The 17,459-nt window shown below is 46.2% G+C and overlaps 1 protein-coding gene across 1 annotated transcript; it reads right to left on the bottom strand.

Annotated features, from left to right (window-relative positions):
- Window positions 1–116: 116 nt before the first annotated feature.
- CAMK1G (calcium/calmodulin dependent protein kinase IG) lies at window positions 117–12,169 on the bottom strand. Its single transcript, XM_088538926.1, has 13 exons — window positions 12,025–12,169; window positions 8,749–8,866; window positions 6,614–6,742; window positions 5,971–6,045; window positions 5,131–5,269; window positions 4,708–4,831; window positions 4,238–4,313; window positions 3,586–3,698; window positions 3,103–3,181; window positions 2,579–2,666; window positions 1,472–1,896; window positions 968–1,096; window positions 117–206 (listed from the first exon to the last, which is right to left on the bottom strand). Exons 2-12 carry the CDS (start codon window positions 8,838–8,840, stop codon window positions 1,006–1,008), a joined length of 1,431 nt encoding a protein of 476 aa, XP_088395052.1. The 5' UTR covers window positions 8,841–8,866; window positions 12,025–12,169; the 3' UTR covers window positions 117–206; window positions 968–1,005.
- Window positions 12,170–17,459: the final 5,290 nt, after the last annotated feature.

Below are 17,459 nucleotides of genomic sequence, written 5' to 3'. Positions count from 1 at the left end.
CCAATGTTAACGCTCCAGAAACACTCGGAGGTCACTGCACTGATGGATTGCCAGCAGTGAGCAGCGTGCAGCCCGTGCGGTGCGGTCACCGCGCTGAGACACTGCTGCTCATCTGCTCCTGGCAGGACACAGCCTCCTCTCTTCTGGCTTGCACTGTTCAGGTCTGGCTTTGAAGTGCAGAAAAGAGTAAAACAGCCCTTCGGTTTCTGCAAGAGAAAGAGTTTCAAATGAGGATTGAAGTCCGTTTTACTAGACTGCTACCTTGAAAACGTTATTTTAATAAGCAGTAGCACTGGGGGTTAGGAACAGCTTAGATTCTATTATATGCCTTATCTCTAAAGGGTTATTACATGACCGATCATTGGGGCCTATAGTAGATCCTACTTGGATTTGGCTCTTCTGTTAATCCTTTATATTGTAGAATTCTGTTCATATAATCTCATCATTAGGGAATGTCATAAAGGATTGTAGTATGTGGCTCACTTTATCCAGTTTTTGGGGAGAACTAAGCTAGCATTAGTTCATCTTTGAGGAATAATTTTTCTTGCAGAAAATAATAATAATAGTTTCTCCCGCAAATGCGTTGCAAATGTTAACTTCATGAATCCAGAATTAATCTATCTATGGTCAGCCAGGGAGGAATCTCTCCTGATTGTACTCGTGTGCTGTTTCTTGTTCCTCTGCAGAACAAGAGCATCTCCAAGCTCTCTGGTAACACAACAACCTAAATGGTGCTGCTTGGACAATCCACGAAAGAGAAGGGCAGCTCAGGCTCCAGAACAGCCATGGACCCAGGCAGCCCTGGCTCAACCCTCTGCTTATGGCATAGTTTGAGACTAGGTGAAAAGCCCAAGTACCAGTTGATGAAATTGTTGCCAAAAAGTGTTATTTTGTAAGTCACTTTGCTTTTTCATGCCATAATGGGATTACTGTAAAGCAGCTGGTGGCTGGAGTGCAGTGCATGTACCTTGGAAAATGGGGTGAGTCCAGTGCCCAACTTCCTCATCACATAATCAAGCAAACTCCAGTTTGCCCCGTGCCACAGTGAAAGTGTTTACTGTTTTTCACTGGAACAAGAACTTCTGAGTTGAAAGGACTGGTTGGAAATAGAATTGGAAGAGGGAAAAAAAGAGAAAGAGAAATAACAATATTTACGATCATTCTTCAGATTCAATAAAACTGTTCTTAGTACAAGGAGTATCCACTGCGGAGCTGTGGGCGCTGCAGCGGAGCGGGGCTCGAGCAGCACCAGCGAGTCGCTGGCAGCAGCAGCCTTGGCCAGAGGGACCGAGCGCTGAGGGCACCGAACGCGGCAGCGGGACCGTCCTGGCCTGGGCAGCACGTGTGCCCGGCGCCGCCGCGAGCAGGGAGGGCGTCTGGCTCGCAGGGCTGGCACGGCACGTGTCGGCTGCCCCGAAAGGGTCATTGCGTGTCTTTGGTGGCGGTTACAGCTAGCAACCTGGCTACCTACTGGGGTTTCGCAGCTTTTCGAAGCAGCACCGCCTCGGAGCAGAAGGACGCCTTGGCCTTCTCGTGGCCCGCGCAGGTGGAGCTGCAGCCACAAGAAGTTCTGTTTGGTGGGCTCGGAGGCTCCGCCAGGACCGGCCCGCTGTCTCCCGGCAGGGCTCCGTTAACGGGCAGCGTTTGCCGCTTCCCCTCCGTCATTCCCGGGTCTTGTTCCAGCTGCGCGGGGAGGTTTGGACAGCCCGGCGTGGGTACCGGCGGCACCGATACGCTCTTGCCTTGGTCTGGCGTCCCTGAGCCCGCGATGCCGGGGCTGGTAGGTCTGGATGCGTCGGAGACTTGTGCAGCGGGCAGGGGGTTTTCAGCCGCCGCGTGGCCGTTCATGTGGAGCTTCCTCATGTGGTGCACGACGGCGGCAGCGTTGAAGGCTTGCTGGGAAGGAAGACAAAGCCGGGTGAGCGTGCGGAGCCGCGCGGTGCTGCGGGACACAGGCGCTGCCCTCCTCCCTTCAGCAGGAACCCCCAGGAGGGCCCTGGAGCTGTGCTGGTTACCCCTGTCTGTCTGCACAACACACACAGTGGGATGTGCTCCTTCCTTACGCGAACACCGTGGTTTCCACTGACTACGACCTGCTGGTGCTTGTAAGATCACAACCGCTGCTACGTAAGGAACTCACAGGGAACAGCTAGGAACTACCCCATGCTGTGAAACAGAGATCAGATGCGAATTTTGAATTAAAGCATCTAAAATGCCAAGAAACACATGGTTCTATGTCCTTCCTCTCTCCACGTAAATTCCTACAAGCATGCTTGATACAGAGGAAATTCCCACGTATGTCCAAGGCTGACAGAAGGAAAAGCTGAGTCCAGCTGCCAAGAGGCCTGTTGACGGAGCACCGATTTCACCCGCTCTCTATAAAGGCAATAATCCTCTCCCGCTACCCTTTGCGTGTTGGCAGGGGTGTCACAGTGCTGCGGGGTGGCTCTGCCCGGACGCCCTCCGCAGGGAGCGCTGGCCTGGCAGGAGCGCGGCTGTCGGGCACTTACCCACCGCATGGCAGCAAGTGGCATTTGTTTCTGAGATGGCTCTAGGCGCCCAAGAGCAAACAACTTACCCTCCATTTGCTCTTTGCGAAGTTTTTCTGAATCTGAGCACTGACAGATGGGTATATGTCACGGTGAAGGGCTGTATTTCCATTAATCCTGCAGATGGGAAGAGGAGAAAATGGGCTCATAGGCAGATGGCATTTGTAAGGCATTCGACATTCGAGAGGCGAGTAACTAACTGTTTTGTATATTCAATCAGCAATAATTAAACCCAAAGGAAAAACAGCAACAAAATGTAATACAAACACACTTCAAAGCTTGGAAAAGCTCAGAATGGGATTTCTTCTTTGCCTCTGTTTAGGAAGGCAAGTATTATACAAATTGCATTTCTAATTCTTTATCTTTTTTTCTTTTTTTTTTTTCTTTTTTCCATACACAGGAGAGAAACACACAGGACTGCTCCAAGGCAGCTCGTGACGTTAGCAGTGGGGATTGGAGGACCCTCCATTCTCAGCTGCAGCTAAGCCCAAGGATCTAAGTGCAGCGGCCACTAGCTGGCAACACTGACTCCCGAGAGCCGCGTTCCTCTCACCATGGGTGTCTCAGGGCTTCTTCACAGGTAAATCTTGTGTTTGGGTTTTTCTCCAGTAAATGTTTGATGAAATCCTTGGCTGTTTTGGAGAGGAGGAGGAGGAGGAGAAGCAAAGAGAAAAGGTTATTTTCCTGTTGTTCCTAGACATGATTCTAACAGGACGTGGCAGGCTGTAGTGGATAAACACTGCAACTATCGACCCCAAGAAGTATGTGTTAATACTGTGTCATTGCATCATCAAATGGACAGATTTATAGCCAAATGTTCCTTATGAAAAAAAGCTGCTCTGTTAGCTGAGCTCTCTTCCGTGTGCAGCATTCCTGCTCTTCCCGTCCGCGCTGGCCTGCGGGAAGGGTGCTGGGGGAATGCCGGAGCTGCTCCTGCAGCGTTGCCTGCCTGGGCTCAGCCAGGACAAGAGGCCTCTGGATTGCAGGCACTGCCCTTGTGAGAGAGCAAAGGGCTTTCCAGCATCTTGAGCTTTACCTGACTCGGAGATATCATCCCAAAACGGTGATTCAAACTCATAGTAGCCTTCCTTAATCTTTTCAAACAGCTTAGATTCTGTCTCCTCGTAGAAAGGAGGATACCCACACAGCCTGGAACAGAGCAGAAGAGAAAGGGGTCCCTTAGTGCCCCAGCCCGAGTGTGCACAAGCTCTTCTTTAGCTGCATCTGGGGGCCTGTGCAATGGGGTTGGGAGAAGAACAGAAGATACTCTACGGATCCATCTGTCCCTCACATCTAAGTGCATTCATAATACTGCAGAAAAGAGTTAAAAATTCAGCTGCAGCAGCGAAAGCACAAAGCCACAGCTGGTACATAGCTACATGGTGTGGGAGGAAATGAAACAAAAAGTACTGAGGAAGATCGAGCAGTAATTGTAGGCAACTGAAAAAAATAAAACATGGGATGAAGCATATAGTGGAGAAAATGTGATTCCCTCCCTCTCCCTACATTCCTTTGCCTTCTCTCATGTAGTGAATCAGTGCAAAGGAAGCATATATTGCTGCTGCGAGCACAGAGCTGGGAGGTCCAGGGTTAGCTCCGTTAGCACTTGCACTCTGGAGATGTGTGAAGCTCTAAAAAAGGTGGGAGACTCCTGGGAGAGTAAGTGGCACCTGCTTGTTTTTACTCACAGGATGTAGGTGATGACTCCAATGGACCAGCAGTCCACGGCCTTGCTGTATGGCTTCTGGGTGAGGACTTCTGGGGCTGCAGAAAAGCAAAAACTTCTTAAGAAAGCCAGCAATATTCAACGACTCAGCCCTGGAAAAAAGCTGAGGCGGCCTCTAAGCTGCCAGTGCAGGAGAACCCAGCCAGCTCTCTTTACTGATGGGATTGATCTGTCCTTTTGCGGCTGCTTTAAGACATTCAGTTTTGTGGTAGTGAAGCACTCCTATTGTCTTTTTCTTTGCATTTTCAAATATTTTGTGACTTTGCAGTCTTTAACCTGTAATCCTGTGTTTGTAGTCCGCATACATAGCGCATCTGTTACTAGTACACGTTGTTAATGTGATTACACATTTTTGCTAAGCAACATACTGTAAACATGTAATCTTTTCCAGACAGACCACTGGTAAAAAGCCATTCCTGATCCTTGGCCTACCGACGTATCCTGGAGTCCCACAGGCAGTGGACATGATGCCATTCTGTTCCATTTTGGACAAGCCGAAGTCTGTGATCATGATTTTGGAGTTCTCCTCGGGAGTGAGGTAAAGGAGGTTTTCGGGCTGTGAACACAAAGTGGACAGGGTTGGAAATTTGAGCTAGAAAAGGGAAAAGAAACAATAAAAGGTCACGGGAAAGAGCATGAGCTTATTCCTGATATTCCAGAATAACATGCTGGCATACGGCAGCGGAAGGAGCGTCGCGGTGCAGCCAGGTGCTGCCGGCAGAATCACCATGCTATTCCACAGGCTGGGAGGCAAACCTGGGTCTGAGGGTTTGGAGGACTGCACTACGTGCTTGAGAACAGCTGGCAGGTGCCTCAGCCTGCAAGACATGGTTATTTCTCAGGAACACGGTTCACCTTTAGGTCTCGGTGAACTATTCCGTTTTCATGGAGGTACTTCACAGCCGTCAAGACCTGGTGGATTACCACGCTTGCATCTTTCTCAGTGTAAACTCCTCTTTCCAGAATTCGGTCAAATAACTCTCCACCAGATACCCTGGAGAAATGATAGTTCAGGAAGAAGAAGGTTGAATATTAAACAAATATAATCATGCTTTCATGTTTGAGGCAAGCTGATTTTCCAACCCTTTTACAACTCCATTTTGAGCACAGGCATTGCTATGGTGGCCGTACTTTGGGACACTGGAGCCAGCAGGCTCCTGAGCGCAGCTTCAGTGCGCCATAAACATTCCTGGCAAAGCCAGTGAATCCGGGTAAGGTCTTGATGCAATTGCCTGCACACTCGAGCTTTCAGATGGGCTTTCAGAAGCGTGTAGAGAACTGCCACCAGTGTGCCTTACACAACCTAATGCACGGCCTGATGTGTATTTTTGTGTAACTTCTTCCTTTAGGTAGATTTGCAAGATAGCAGGAGCAGCCAGGCTGCCTGACGCTGGTGCCCACAGCAAGCTGCTTCCTGTGCAGCTGACACGTTGACTGCTTTGGTTCCCAGAACCCCTGCGTGCCACAGCTTTAATTAGAAACGCCTGGCTCTGTCCTGCTAAACTGTGATGAATTCATTTGCATAAGTAGATCCTAATCAGGAACTAGAATGAACATAGGCTGAAACAGTATGAGAAGCATCGATGTTAGTTCAAATCATGTAGCTGCCACCTCATTCTGACGGGCCTGAGCTCCAAGAACCCTGCTCCTACCCCTGCTCTTGCGCCCCAGCAAGACACGACTGCTGATACTCACAGCTGCATGACCAGGTAGAAGTGAGTTGTGCTCTCATAAATATCTTCCAGAGTCACAATGTTTTCGTGTTTTATTCTGCAAAGATAAACATAGATCACAGACATATCTGACAAGGACTATTTTTTCCAAGCTGAAAGCCCGTTAGTCTTTAGTTATGAAAGGTAAGTCACTGATCTGCATGGTGGCTATCCACACTCCTGTGGTAGCATCTTCTCTGCAGGCACGAACAATAAAGGAGGAGGCTCCTCATTTTTAAGCTGCTGCCTTTCCTGCATCACATATGTTTAAATACTGACAAAGCATTAACTCCCACTTCCTTTCGCTGGGTACTGTTCTGTTTAATGTCCTCAGTTTCTCAGATACACGGCAGTATGGCTGTGTTAGGGTAACAGGCACAGCAGGGGAATAAGAGAAGAAACTTTGCTAGTATATTCATTTGTAGTAATATTTATATATGCTTGAAAAAAAATATTTTTTTTAATTCTCACTCTTCCACTTGTTAACATAACACATTTTTTTGCAAGGGGACCAGGAGCAAATGTTCCTTATTCCTACCCTCAATTCATGTAAGTCTCCAGAGTCGTATGTCTTGGGAAGGGATGTTTGTTTTACTTTACATTTAAAAATATCTATATACACTCACTTTTTCAGTACTGCTATTTCATTCTCCAAGCTGCTGTCCCTAGTGAGAGGAGACTTCTTGATGCACTTCAGAGCAAAGAGCTTGCCTGTGCTTCTTTGTTTCACCAGGAAAACTTCTGAAAAGGCACCTCTGCAGAGAGGAAAGTGCATTTCAACATACGTTGCCGTTGGGAACTTGCAGAGAGGAAGGAAAAAGGTCAGAAAAATAGAAAAACTTAATTCAATTCTAAGTGGATGTTAACTGGAAAGCTAGAGCTACATTTCCAGCAGCCCCAAATTTAGGATATTCAGTGCAATAATTATTCAATATATAGAAAAATCCCATTTTCTCTGTTAAGTAAGGAAAAGGTTACATTTGCATATTTTATAATGAAGTTGTGTTGAGGAAGTTAGAAAAGAAATGATCCTTGTAGTGAAGTTAAGCCACATTCTTCAGGACAGCTCCCTGCTTGTAAAGACAGCGGAGTGATTTACTCGTTTTACTCTGTATGTGCTAGGCCAGGAGTTAACTTTGCTCTCACCAGCCTCAGAGCAGACCTCGGGGAAGGCAGGTGGCAGAACAACCACAGAACTTCAGCCCCCTGCTCAATACTTCCACATGGCACCTAATAACTTCCTCTCTACAGAGTCTGCTTGTACCTGTATATTCTAGCTCTAAAGTTACAACGAGTACGTAGCACGTTCCTGACAAGAGCACAGCGCTGGGCAACGAAGAGTAGATATTTATAACATCCCTAAAGCTTGCAATCCTGTTAAGGGATTTTCTTTGGCACATGTCTTGGGATAGTGACAGTGCATGCTTTGCCAGGTCAGTCCTCAGCAATGCTCATCAAATGAGCAGCTCATTAACTGCTGGTTAATGGAGTTCAGTGGAACGGGCTGCGGCGTGAGAGCCTGGAGGGAGCTGGGGGACAGGGTGAGGAAGGTGAGGGGGCTGCAACGGATCTGCCACTCAGCCGGGAGCTGCTCTGGGAACATGAAGAAGGCATTGCTTATAGAGGACATTTTTATTTATAAATGACAATAGGGTCTTGAAGAATTAGGTTCTGCGAGCAAGGCAGTGTGACACAAGCTCCAGTTTTTCTGGAAGGAGAAAAGTGGGAAAGGACTAGTTCCTATCAAATTTGGAGGATCCCATACAATAATAATAATAATAATAATAATAATAATAATAATAATAATAATAAATCATTTGAGGGAATGCTTTCCATAAAGTGCTTTTGGAATGTCTCAGTAATTTTTATATAATGGTCTTTGCTCTCTTTTGGTTCAAAAACCAATGGAGCCTTTTCCTCCATATATGTGGGTTTTCATGTCACTCAGAAGACTGTTTCATAGACAGGGCACTGGTCAGTGGTGACTACGGGTCTGAGCCCATGCTTATTCCTGAAATGCCTCGCAGCAGCTGCAAGAACTCCAGAATTTTTGAGCTTCCTAGAAAATTATCTATGAATTTCTAGGTAGTTTTAGCTCCAGGCATCTTCATTTATTTTCTTGAACTCATTGAAGCAGCGCATGTGGAAAGAATCTTTTTTCTAATACTAACTTTTCCTACCAATGTAATAGTAGGAAATGAACAACCCACAAATCAGATGCTAGGGCATCTGTTCTGTATTTCAGTCCCAAACAGTTTATAATAATTATGCCCCATATTAAAAACTCATGAATCAACAAGTTGGCAAGGAGAGAACAAACGTTTTCTAACCCCATTTCTTTAGAAGAACATTACTGGATAATTTAACTAATTACTGAGACTGACCAGGAACATCATAATTTAAAACATAGCTGAACTCTAGAATAAATATTTTTGGAAGTTTTTCCATGTGTTGTAAAGTTACAGAAAGTTTGGGTGTGCTAAAATTTAGAACCAAAAGTTAGAATACAACTGAAAATCGTGCAATGCTAAGGTCCTGCCCAGCTCTTGTTTGGAGCTCCTTGCGCAGCTCCGAAGGACGGGTCTGCTTGGGCACGGGTGGGTAGGGACGGGTCTGCTTGGGCACGGGTGGGTAGAGATGGGTCTGCTTGTGGCATTGGCAGACAGGGACGGGTCTGCTTGGGCACGGGCGCACGCCAGCACGGGAGCAGCTGTGCCGCGCGGGGAGCACGGGCTCCACTGGCACTAGCTGGGCTACTTACGATCCCAGGGCCTCCATGAAAATGAAGTTTTTTCGGATGTTGCTTGTCTGCTTTTTCCAGGAGCTGCTGTCATCATCTTCCTTGCGGCCCATCTTCTCCAGAGTGGAAGCAGGGAATTCTGTAAGGAAGGGCAGGAGAGAAAGAATTAATGTGCCAGGTACTCACATGAAGAACAGGAATAACTAGTGGCTAGTTGGATACAACATCATGAATGCTGTTTGCTTGTCAGAGGATTCAAACTTATCAACAGCTTTGAAATATATGATTTTTTGTACTTATTTTGTCACATCTGTTAGCACTAGCCCTGTCACTGATCATGTCCTAGTGTCAGTACAGTTTAATATTAGATCAGCTGAACAAGCACCTGGCAACCATTTGGTAGTATTGTCTTCAGAGTATGTTCATTTATGCATGTTGGCAATTAAAAATATTTGTATTGTGCTTTATATTTAGCAGTAAAAAAACAAGCTGGGTGGTTGCTAATTTTAACTAAAGTACCTATGACTTAATGGATTAAAAAGTTAGCTACAACTAGGGATGCAGATGGATTATAGTTGAGCTGCTTTATGGCTCGAATATTAAATAGTTTAAATAACTCATGACTGCAGAAGGGAAATAAACATAGGGCATTTCTTGGTCTGTATTGTATGGTTTGTGTTGCTGTCTTCTTTATTTTTTGTCAATTAGCATTGCTTTGCACCTCAGTCATCACCTTCCCGTTTCCCTTTTCCTGCCGGAGTCCCGTGGCTGTGAAATCCCAGCGCTGTTGGGTGCTCCGGGTGTAGCCTGGTGCTGCCGGCCGCCGCTCCCGGCTCCGCGCAGAGGTGGCAAGAGGAGCCGCTGCTCATCTGGGAAAGCAGCTTGAAGGGCTTGTTCAGGCGGATGCCAAGGGAACATGGTTAGTTTCTCCAGACTGAACAGTCCAGCCCTGTCGGTCTACGGTGACGCAATGGTCAGGCCGCAAAATCAGGAATATGCAGCTTCTGGAGTCAAATCCCTGCTCTGCTGCATGTAGATGTTTGTAGATGGGAAAAAAAAAAACCCAAAATATCAACTGATGGGGCTTGTTGCATGGTCAGGACACAAAAGAAATGCATTGAAAATATGCACTGATGGAATGGGATATATATATATATATATGCAATTATAATATTTATAGTTTAAATTTGCTCAACATTTGCTAATTTAAGTTTTATTTTCTTAATATTTTCACACTTGATTCCTTACAAAATTCTAGACAAGTCATTTCTTAATGGATTTTGCTGCTAAAAGGATGGGAGTTGTGTGTTTTCTTTAGTCTCCTATGAATCATCTGTTCATTTCATAGTTTCTCCTTCTGTTCCTGTATGTATATGGCATTTTGTTTTTGCTGATATCTGGAGGAAAGGACAGATGAATCGCTGTGACTCCATACATGTGTATTTGATTTCCTGCTTTCTCAGTTTTCATCACGAACAAGTCATTTCCTGTCTCAGCCTGCCCTTCTGTGAAAAATGGAAGTAGTGCTCTTTTGACAGCAAAACAATGAAATATTTGAATTGCCTAAAATGTAAAAGCTGCATAGGTACTCGGATGATAAATACATCTGCCTCCTTTCTCAAACTGGATCACCTTTTACTACATGGTTTCTCCCCTTTCTTTGCAGGAGAAACTGTTTGCATGAGGCCTTTGGACGTAATGCAGCCTCAAAACGCAGCCATGATGCCTGGACTCCAGCACATGTGACTTTGGTAGTGAAGCTCTCTGACCCCTTCCTTTACTTTTGTACGTAATCTGTCCATGCCACGTGTTGCTCTCTGCAGCAGTTCTAGAGAACACAGTGTTTGACAAATACGTCTATTTTGTTTGTTTATTCAGGTTGTGAATTCGTCCAACAATGCCCTGACCTTTCTCAACGCTAGTACATGGTGTGTGGATAAACACAATATATCTATTTGCTTAGCTGAAGAAGCTTTGCCTTCCCCAGGAAGAGGAAACCTCCTCATAGAAGCTGGGCGCACAGCCGTCGTTCCTGGGCTGGCAGGTTTTCCTGCCCCGCGACGCGTCCGTCTGCGTGGGCTCCGTGGTGGACGGGCCCGTCCTGCGGCCGTGGTCGCCCTGGGGCCGCCGTCCTGTCCGCGGTGCCAGGCGTGCACCGAGCTGGGGGTGCTCACGCTGCTGCCCACGCTTGAGCGCCACAGGATTAAACAGCCCTGGTGTGAGGGAGGCTCTGTGACTGCCTCTCTGCTCTCCTTTTACTGGTACAATAATAGTGCATTAAGATTGCAAAACAGAAAGGAAATGCTCATTCATTAATGCACATAAAGACTTCTGGAGATAAAAGAGAAGTATAAAGTATTGCTTTAATTTGCTTAGCATGCCACCCCCCTCATAACAAATTAAGCAATAAGAGGACTTAATCTGACAACTATATGCTGAAAGTAGTTTCAATATTAATGTCTGACCTTTGGGCTGTTCTAGAGACTAAGTCAATAACGTGACTGCTGCTGTATTCTCTGTGATCCAGCAAATGACACATCATTGCTTAGAATGTAATGAGTGTTATTATGACCTTGCTTAAATATTTCCTGAAGAAATTTGTTCAGCTTTCCTATCTCACAGGAACAGATCCATCTGCAGACAGACATTCTGCTTCTGAATGGATATACTGCATTAGCAAAATCATTGTAAGACATGATTAATAATCTTGTGACAAAGTTACATGTGGCGCATGGGAAGATGCATGCTTCCTTCATGATTTTGGCTTCAGAATTAGAAATTTAGATTAAAAAAAAGAGGAGAACACAAAGGGATTTGCTTTTTAAAAAACAATACACCAAAACAAGTACTGTGTGTGTGAATGAATTAACTAACAGCCAGGCTATGCCTTCGGGGACAACCAATGAAGAAACTGAAGACATGAGATCGCATTAGAAAAACATCTACATTAAACATTTTGTGTTCATTCCACTACTCAATTGATTCAAAAGCAGTGCATTAACTTAGGAGTCTGTGAATGGATACTGGCACATTTTTCAATATAAATATTACACATTCCTTAGAATTTTGAAGAAAATTATTATAACCCATCTTTCTACGAAGTTCCTAAATATAACAGATGAGCACAGTAGAGTATTAGACCAACAGTCTGTGCAAAGAGGTACTCCCGTATTTTCCTGCTAAAGGATGCAGTTCATTTTAAAAATGGGTTAGCCAGAGTCCAACTTAATGCCTGCTTTGTTATACAGAGCTGTCGGGAAAAGCAAAAGGTTATTAAGGAAATAATATTTTGCTTACCCAAGTGAGCACAAGCAAAGCAACTGCTGCTCCCTGCTCCTCCTGCTCAGCTCCGCCAGGTCTGTAGGGATTCAGGCAGCCTCGGCGCGGAGAGGCGGCCAGATTGGAGGGGAGGGATGAAGGAGATGGCTTTTATGTGGCGGTAACTAGGCAGCACTGAAAGGGGAGCCCGTTGCACAGGGATAAGCTGCTTGTGCATGTGCTGGTGCATGTGCGTGCGCGTCCCCGGCAGCGGCGCCGGCAGCCCCAGCACCTCTAAAGGGAGCAGTGCACGGGGTCCCCCTGGCAGCAAGGGCTTCTCACGAGTGAAAAATCGGTATTAGAGCATTCCTTGATGAATGCAAATGTAATTTGCCTTAACCAAGTGAACGAACTCTCGGTATAAAGATGTCCCCTTTTCCTCTGTATGACATTGAGGAGGCGCAGAGGGGCTGGGCTGAGGTCTGTCCTGCTGCTCGTCCCCGTGTCCCCTGCGGCCTGGCCACCCTCTCGCCTCCAGCGGCAGCAGCGGGATGCTCTCCATCATTCCTGACCTCCTGGAACTCCGTGGGTTTGACTTCTGGAGAAGCAGGACATGTGAATACAGGGAATATTAATCATTCTTTGCATCTTTTCTGTAATGGAGAATTTTCAGATTTGACAAAAATAATGTTACTGGCTACACTGTTGATTTCCAGTGCTATTTAGAATAACGCATGAAAAAAGTGCACATTAGTAAAGCAAAGTTTAGCTTTATATCAGAAATATATCAACTCTAATACAATAGAAGATAATCACGTTATTTTCCTTAATATTGTTTTCTTTAGTAGCTTAGTTCCAAGCACATGTCTGCTCAGTTTTCTGCCTTCCTTTCTTGGCAGACTGGGGATTTTGGTTAGAATATCTGGATGCGGGTTTGAATCACAGGATTTTCCTTTACTCACTAGGTCCTGATGGAATCTGCATTGATCTGTTCCTGAAGGCCTCAGAGTGTCACCTGTTCCTCCAGCCGGGATGGGTAGTCCAGCAGCACAAGAGGTCCAAGCACACAGTGTTGCTCTGCCTGAGCCAATCACTGTAAATTCACAGCCCGAGAGAGGTCCCTCCCCAAAAGCCGAGTGCCTGAAGGAAGGTGAGGAGAGATGAGAAAGGACCCAAGGGGCTGCGTGCTGAGCGTGGATGTCCCTGACCCGCTGGTGTGGCAAGGGGGGAGCACCAAATCGGAGGGACCTTCGAGTCATTTGTGGGACATTTATGAAGGTGCAGGAATGTACGTATGAGTGATACTTGTATATATTCTTAATACTGCAGGTCAATTCCTGTGGTCCTGCTGCAGCAGAGACATTCCATCTGCAGAAATTTGCTTGAGGTAAAGGACAATAGAGGAGGAGGAAGACGTCTGCAGTTTATGACACTCTCCTCAGAACCCCTGCCAGGTCCGAGCAAGTGGTGGCCTCCAGTGCACAGGTTGTCCCCGCGGCCGTGCAGGCAGGCCCGAGGCTCGGGGTGCTCGGGACACAGCCCCACTGCAACCAGAGCGCTGTCCGCCTCATGCGCCTGCATCTCCGTCTGCTTAACTGCACATTTAAAACAACATCAGCAATTCAGTATTATTGTCTTTGTCATATCCAATTTTCAGTTCATTCCTTATTATTTTATAAGGTTTGGTGTACTTTTAATTTTTTTCTAGAATTCTTAAAAGCTATCAGCAAATCATATCTTAGCTATAAATTCCATAGCTGTACTGTGGTGTTGGTGCATTAACCATTGGGTAGTTAAGGCACTGGGAGCTAAGAGATGCTAGTTCTTTTTCTGTATTTTCAGCCTCCTCTAGCCTGTGCCTATGTGTAGGGCCAAGTGCAGGTAACCGTTGAGCTCAGCCGGGCTGCTAGGAAATAAGGAACACAGAGAGCTGGTAGTGCCCTGGGCAGGCTATGGAGATGATGTACCTTGTGCACGGACTGTGCACCAGCTGTTGTCCTTGTTTTACGATTTTGAGATGAAGATTAAAATGTACTAAGAGAAAAAAATGTTGTTTTGTTTGTTTGTTTGTTGCCGTTATAGGTGCCTACCTCCTGCTGTAGAAGAGCCAGACTGTTGCCTTTTGGAAAGAGTGAGCGGCAAGGAGCAGGCTGCGCTGTGGAAGGCAAGGTAAGATCATTCCCGTTGGCTGGACCTGCGTGCACAGCGGTGTAACGAGCGTCGCCCGGCTCGCTCGGACGGGAAGGGCTGGGACACAGGAGGAAAGGAGCAATTCCCTCCTTTACTGAACGGGATTCACTGTGGTCATAGCTTCAAATAAAGTGCCATCAACGAAAGGGAACTGGCACCGGTGTGTGGGTTTGCATCTCCCCCGAGACGTGAGTGCGTTGTGCTTGCTGAGATGTTATAATTTGTATAGGAGCATGACTAGAGTAGGTGAATGCTCACAGCAGCCGTCAAATTAGGGAGAAACTCAACTGAAAAAAACGGCTTGCAGAACACGATTATTTAGTACGTGAGAGCCGCAAAGTTCCCCCACGTTGTCGATACTCAGTGTTTGGCCTTGAGAAACACGCTGAGAAAAGCACCAACAATCCAGAGGGAGTGAAAGGGAAAAAGTTCCCTTGTGAATGTTCACTGTGAAATGATTCAGTCAAGACACGACTCAACCTTGCCCGACAGAAATCTGGGACAACAGGCAATTCAGTTCAGGGACTTTTCTTTGAGCTCTCAATGGGATTGAGTTAAAATAGCAGTTATTAACCAAAGACACTCAAGTAACAGTCTAGTTTTTAAAGCCATGAATTAGGAGTGAGGAAGGGTGATGAAAACCAGCACCACAATGTGCAAATTACAGCAGTCCATTTGCAAGGATATTAGAAAGGCCTCTTCAGTGCTAAGTGGCCCTGCAGTGTGGGCCCTGGCTGCTGCTCCAGGAAGAGCTGGACTCGCAGGTAACAACATGCACAGGAATCTGCAAGGAAATCAGCCCTGGGGGCAGCTCCTGGTCCCAGGTGAGGGCATCAGGCACTGTCAGAGCACTTGGTCCTGGATAAGAAGGGAATGGGAGAATTTAGCTCAGGTGTCCCCTGGTGACAAGGGAACTCAAAGCATTTCTGCGTAACTCAGAGAAGTGAGAAAAGAGAATAATCCTGAACATTATCAGTGAGAGGGCAAGCAAGGCCTTTTGCATAATCAAGGTGGTTTTCAAGTATGGAAAAGTTTCTAAGCGTGACACCTTGAATGTGAATACAAACTCAGAAAGTAAACACAAAGAATTGATGATAAAGTGTGCGGTCTGGCGGAGCTGGAGCTGGTTGGAAGCACGCGAGGCCGGCAGTGCTCCGGGGCCCAAACCCTCCCGCCTGGAGCAGCCGGGTAGGGGGAAAGCTGAGCTGCGGGGGGTACCAGCCAGAGCACCCCGGGGCCGCAGGGCCAGCAGGGAGCACGGCTCTGCAGTCAGTGAAACGGCAGGCACGTGGGGCCAAAAATAAACAAACAAGTAAGGGCTTCTCCGAACAGCCCATCCGGGATTTCTGAGCGAGGGAAGGTTTTACTCCAGAAGAGCTCCTTGAAGTAAGGTGTCGTTCAGTTATATGCTCCTTACAGGTGAAATCCAAGTAGTATTTGCTTTTCTCTGTTGCTTTAAAGCTGTCTATAAAGCAAGTATATCCCTTTATCTCTAGTGTGATTGTGAATGAGCTGATTTGCAATCAGATGTTCTGCCTTTGAATCTGTACTGCCTCTTTCGGAAAGAACTGCTGAAGTTCCCATCGTTTCCATCCCTCTGAGCACCGGATCACCCTTCTCCCGACCTGTTCCAGTTCTGCAGAGCCCAGAGCAGCTGCTGATACCCCAGATATTTAACCGCTCCCCAAAATATTTTTATGTCTTAATCTCTGATTATTTTTGGTTGCCTTTATAAGCATTTGTTAATCCTTAGAGGATATGGCCCAAACGTGTCCTTGAATGTGTCAGGCTCCATTTATCCTTAACTGCCTCCCCTAGTCGGGGCCTTCCTGCCTCCTGCTATTTTGTGGCCTGCTGCTCCCTCTTGTGAACGCACCAGAAATTTCAGCCTGCCAAAAAATCTGGAAGGAAGATGTCTCATCTGCTCCTCTGAGCAGTGTGCAGAAAACAGGCTTCAAACTCAGCAGTATTTCTGGCAGCATCTTCTAAAATCCATCATTAAAATAATTGTTATAAGAAGTAAATTAGACAGCTTAGCACCTTTGAATTTCAGAACTCCTCTTCGTTACGTGATCCTAATATGGAGATTAAACATGTCCATCATTTAAGAAGATCAATCCAACATGTGTAGCTGAAATTCAAACTTTAAAAGAATCTGCAACCAGGATTAGGGGTAGAAATGCCTGGGAAGTACAAGGAAGCCCACAGCTGGGCAAGGCAGGGAGTGGGGAGGACACACAGGCTGGTGTTCGTGGATCAGGAGGGTTTGCTTGCTTTATTCTTTCTTGAATGATGACAAGTAAGCAAGCAAGATCTGAACTTCACATCTGCTCTGGGAGGCTTATCTTATTCTCTGTAAATAGCCAAAATTTATCAGGAGTTGGTAAGAGAACACCTGATGAATTGATGGTATTTTTTTCATCAGCTTGCTGAAAGTGGAAGTTACCCAACAAAACATTTCATAAACAGTCATAGAGTCGTGGGAGTGCTGATTCCTTGTCTGGAATTGTACACTGCACTTCAGTTCCTGGGATTGAAGCTCTGTAACGTTATCCTTGCTCATTCCCCTAATGACCTAACCAGGCACCAGCCCTTGGAAGGGTTTGCCCTTCTCACCTATGTATAAGGTGACAGGGAATCAGATCAGTGCAATTTTCCAAGGCTGGATCACTCATAACAGCCCATTACCTCAGTTTGGTGATACTCAGAGAATTTTTTTATGTTCCTCGCTTCTGGATATCATTATTAAGAATATCAGTTTTCTGGCCATTTAGAAAGTGCTCTGGGATGCCTGCTGGCAGCTAGCATGTGTGCTGTGGTCTAAGGAATATATCCAAGTCCATTTAAGTAACCCCATGCCTGTTCTATTTAAAGAGAAGGCCGTTACCGTTATGGTAAACAGGCTCCCTCCCAGGTACTCTGTCATCCTTGGACGCACCAAACAGTCAGTTAGAGCAGCACTAAATCAACAGCACGTCCCTCCAGAAGGAACCCCGCCACTTCCATCCTGTAAAACTGGGCAGCTCACGGGACGGATACTGGCTCACCTGTGAAGGTGACCTGCCAGGCATACAGTTTATTTTTCCTTCTTTTTCCTGGAAGTAAAACTTTCCTAAGGAGATTAGAGAATAAGACTAGAATAACTGCATAAAGAAAGGAAAAAATGCCCAAATATGTGCTAAATATCACCAGGCTCCCACATCCCTATGGACACTTTGGGGTATGGAAGTAATGATGGGGCTTGGGTGCTAAGGAGGTAGCAACCATTAGTGTTAATCAGGTCT

Source organism: Tinamus guttatus, unplaced genomic scaffold, assembly GCF_059628265.1.
Source record: "Tinamus guttatus ecotype Peru unplaced genomic scaffold, ASM5962826v1 Tinamus_guttatus_pri_ptg001272l, whole genome shotgun sequence".
Taxonomy (NCBI): Eukaryota; Metazoa; Chordata; class Aves; order Tinamiformes; family Tinamidae; genus Tinamus; species Tinamus guttatus.
The sequence above is the reverse complement of the archived record's forward strand: the minus strand, read 5'-3'. Positions and strand labels throughout refer to the sequence as shown.

Excerpts from the sequence above, each read along its gene's own strand:
- CAMK1G (XM_088538926.1), bottom strand. The coding sequence starts at position 8,840 with ATGGGCCGCAAGGAAGATGATGACAGCAGCTCCTGGAAAAAGCAGACA. Across the intron at positions 6,743-8,748 it reads TTCATGGAGGCCCTGGGATC|AGGTGCCTTTTCAGAAGTTT; the intron begins GTAAGTAGCCCA and ends TCCTCTCTGCAG. Across the intron at positions 1,897-2,578 it reads TCGCAAAGAGCAAATGGAGG|CAAGCCTTCAACGCTGCCGC; the intron begins GTAAGTTGTTTG and ends CTTCCTTCCCAG.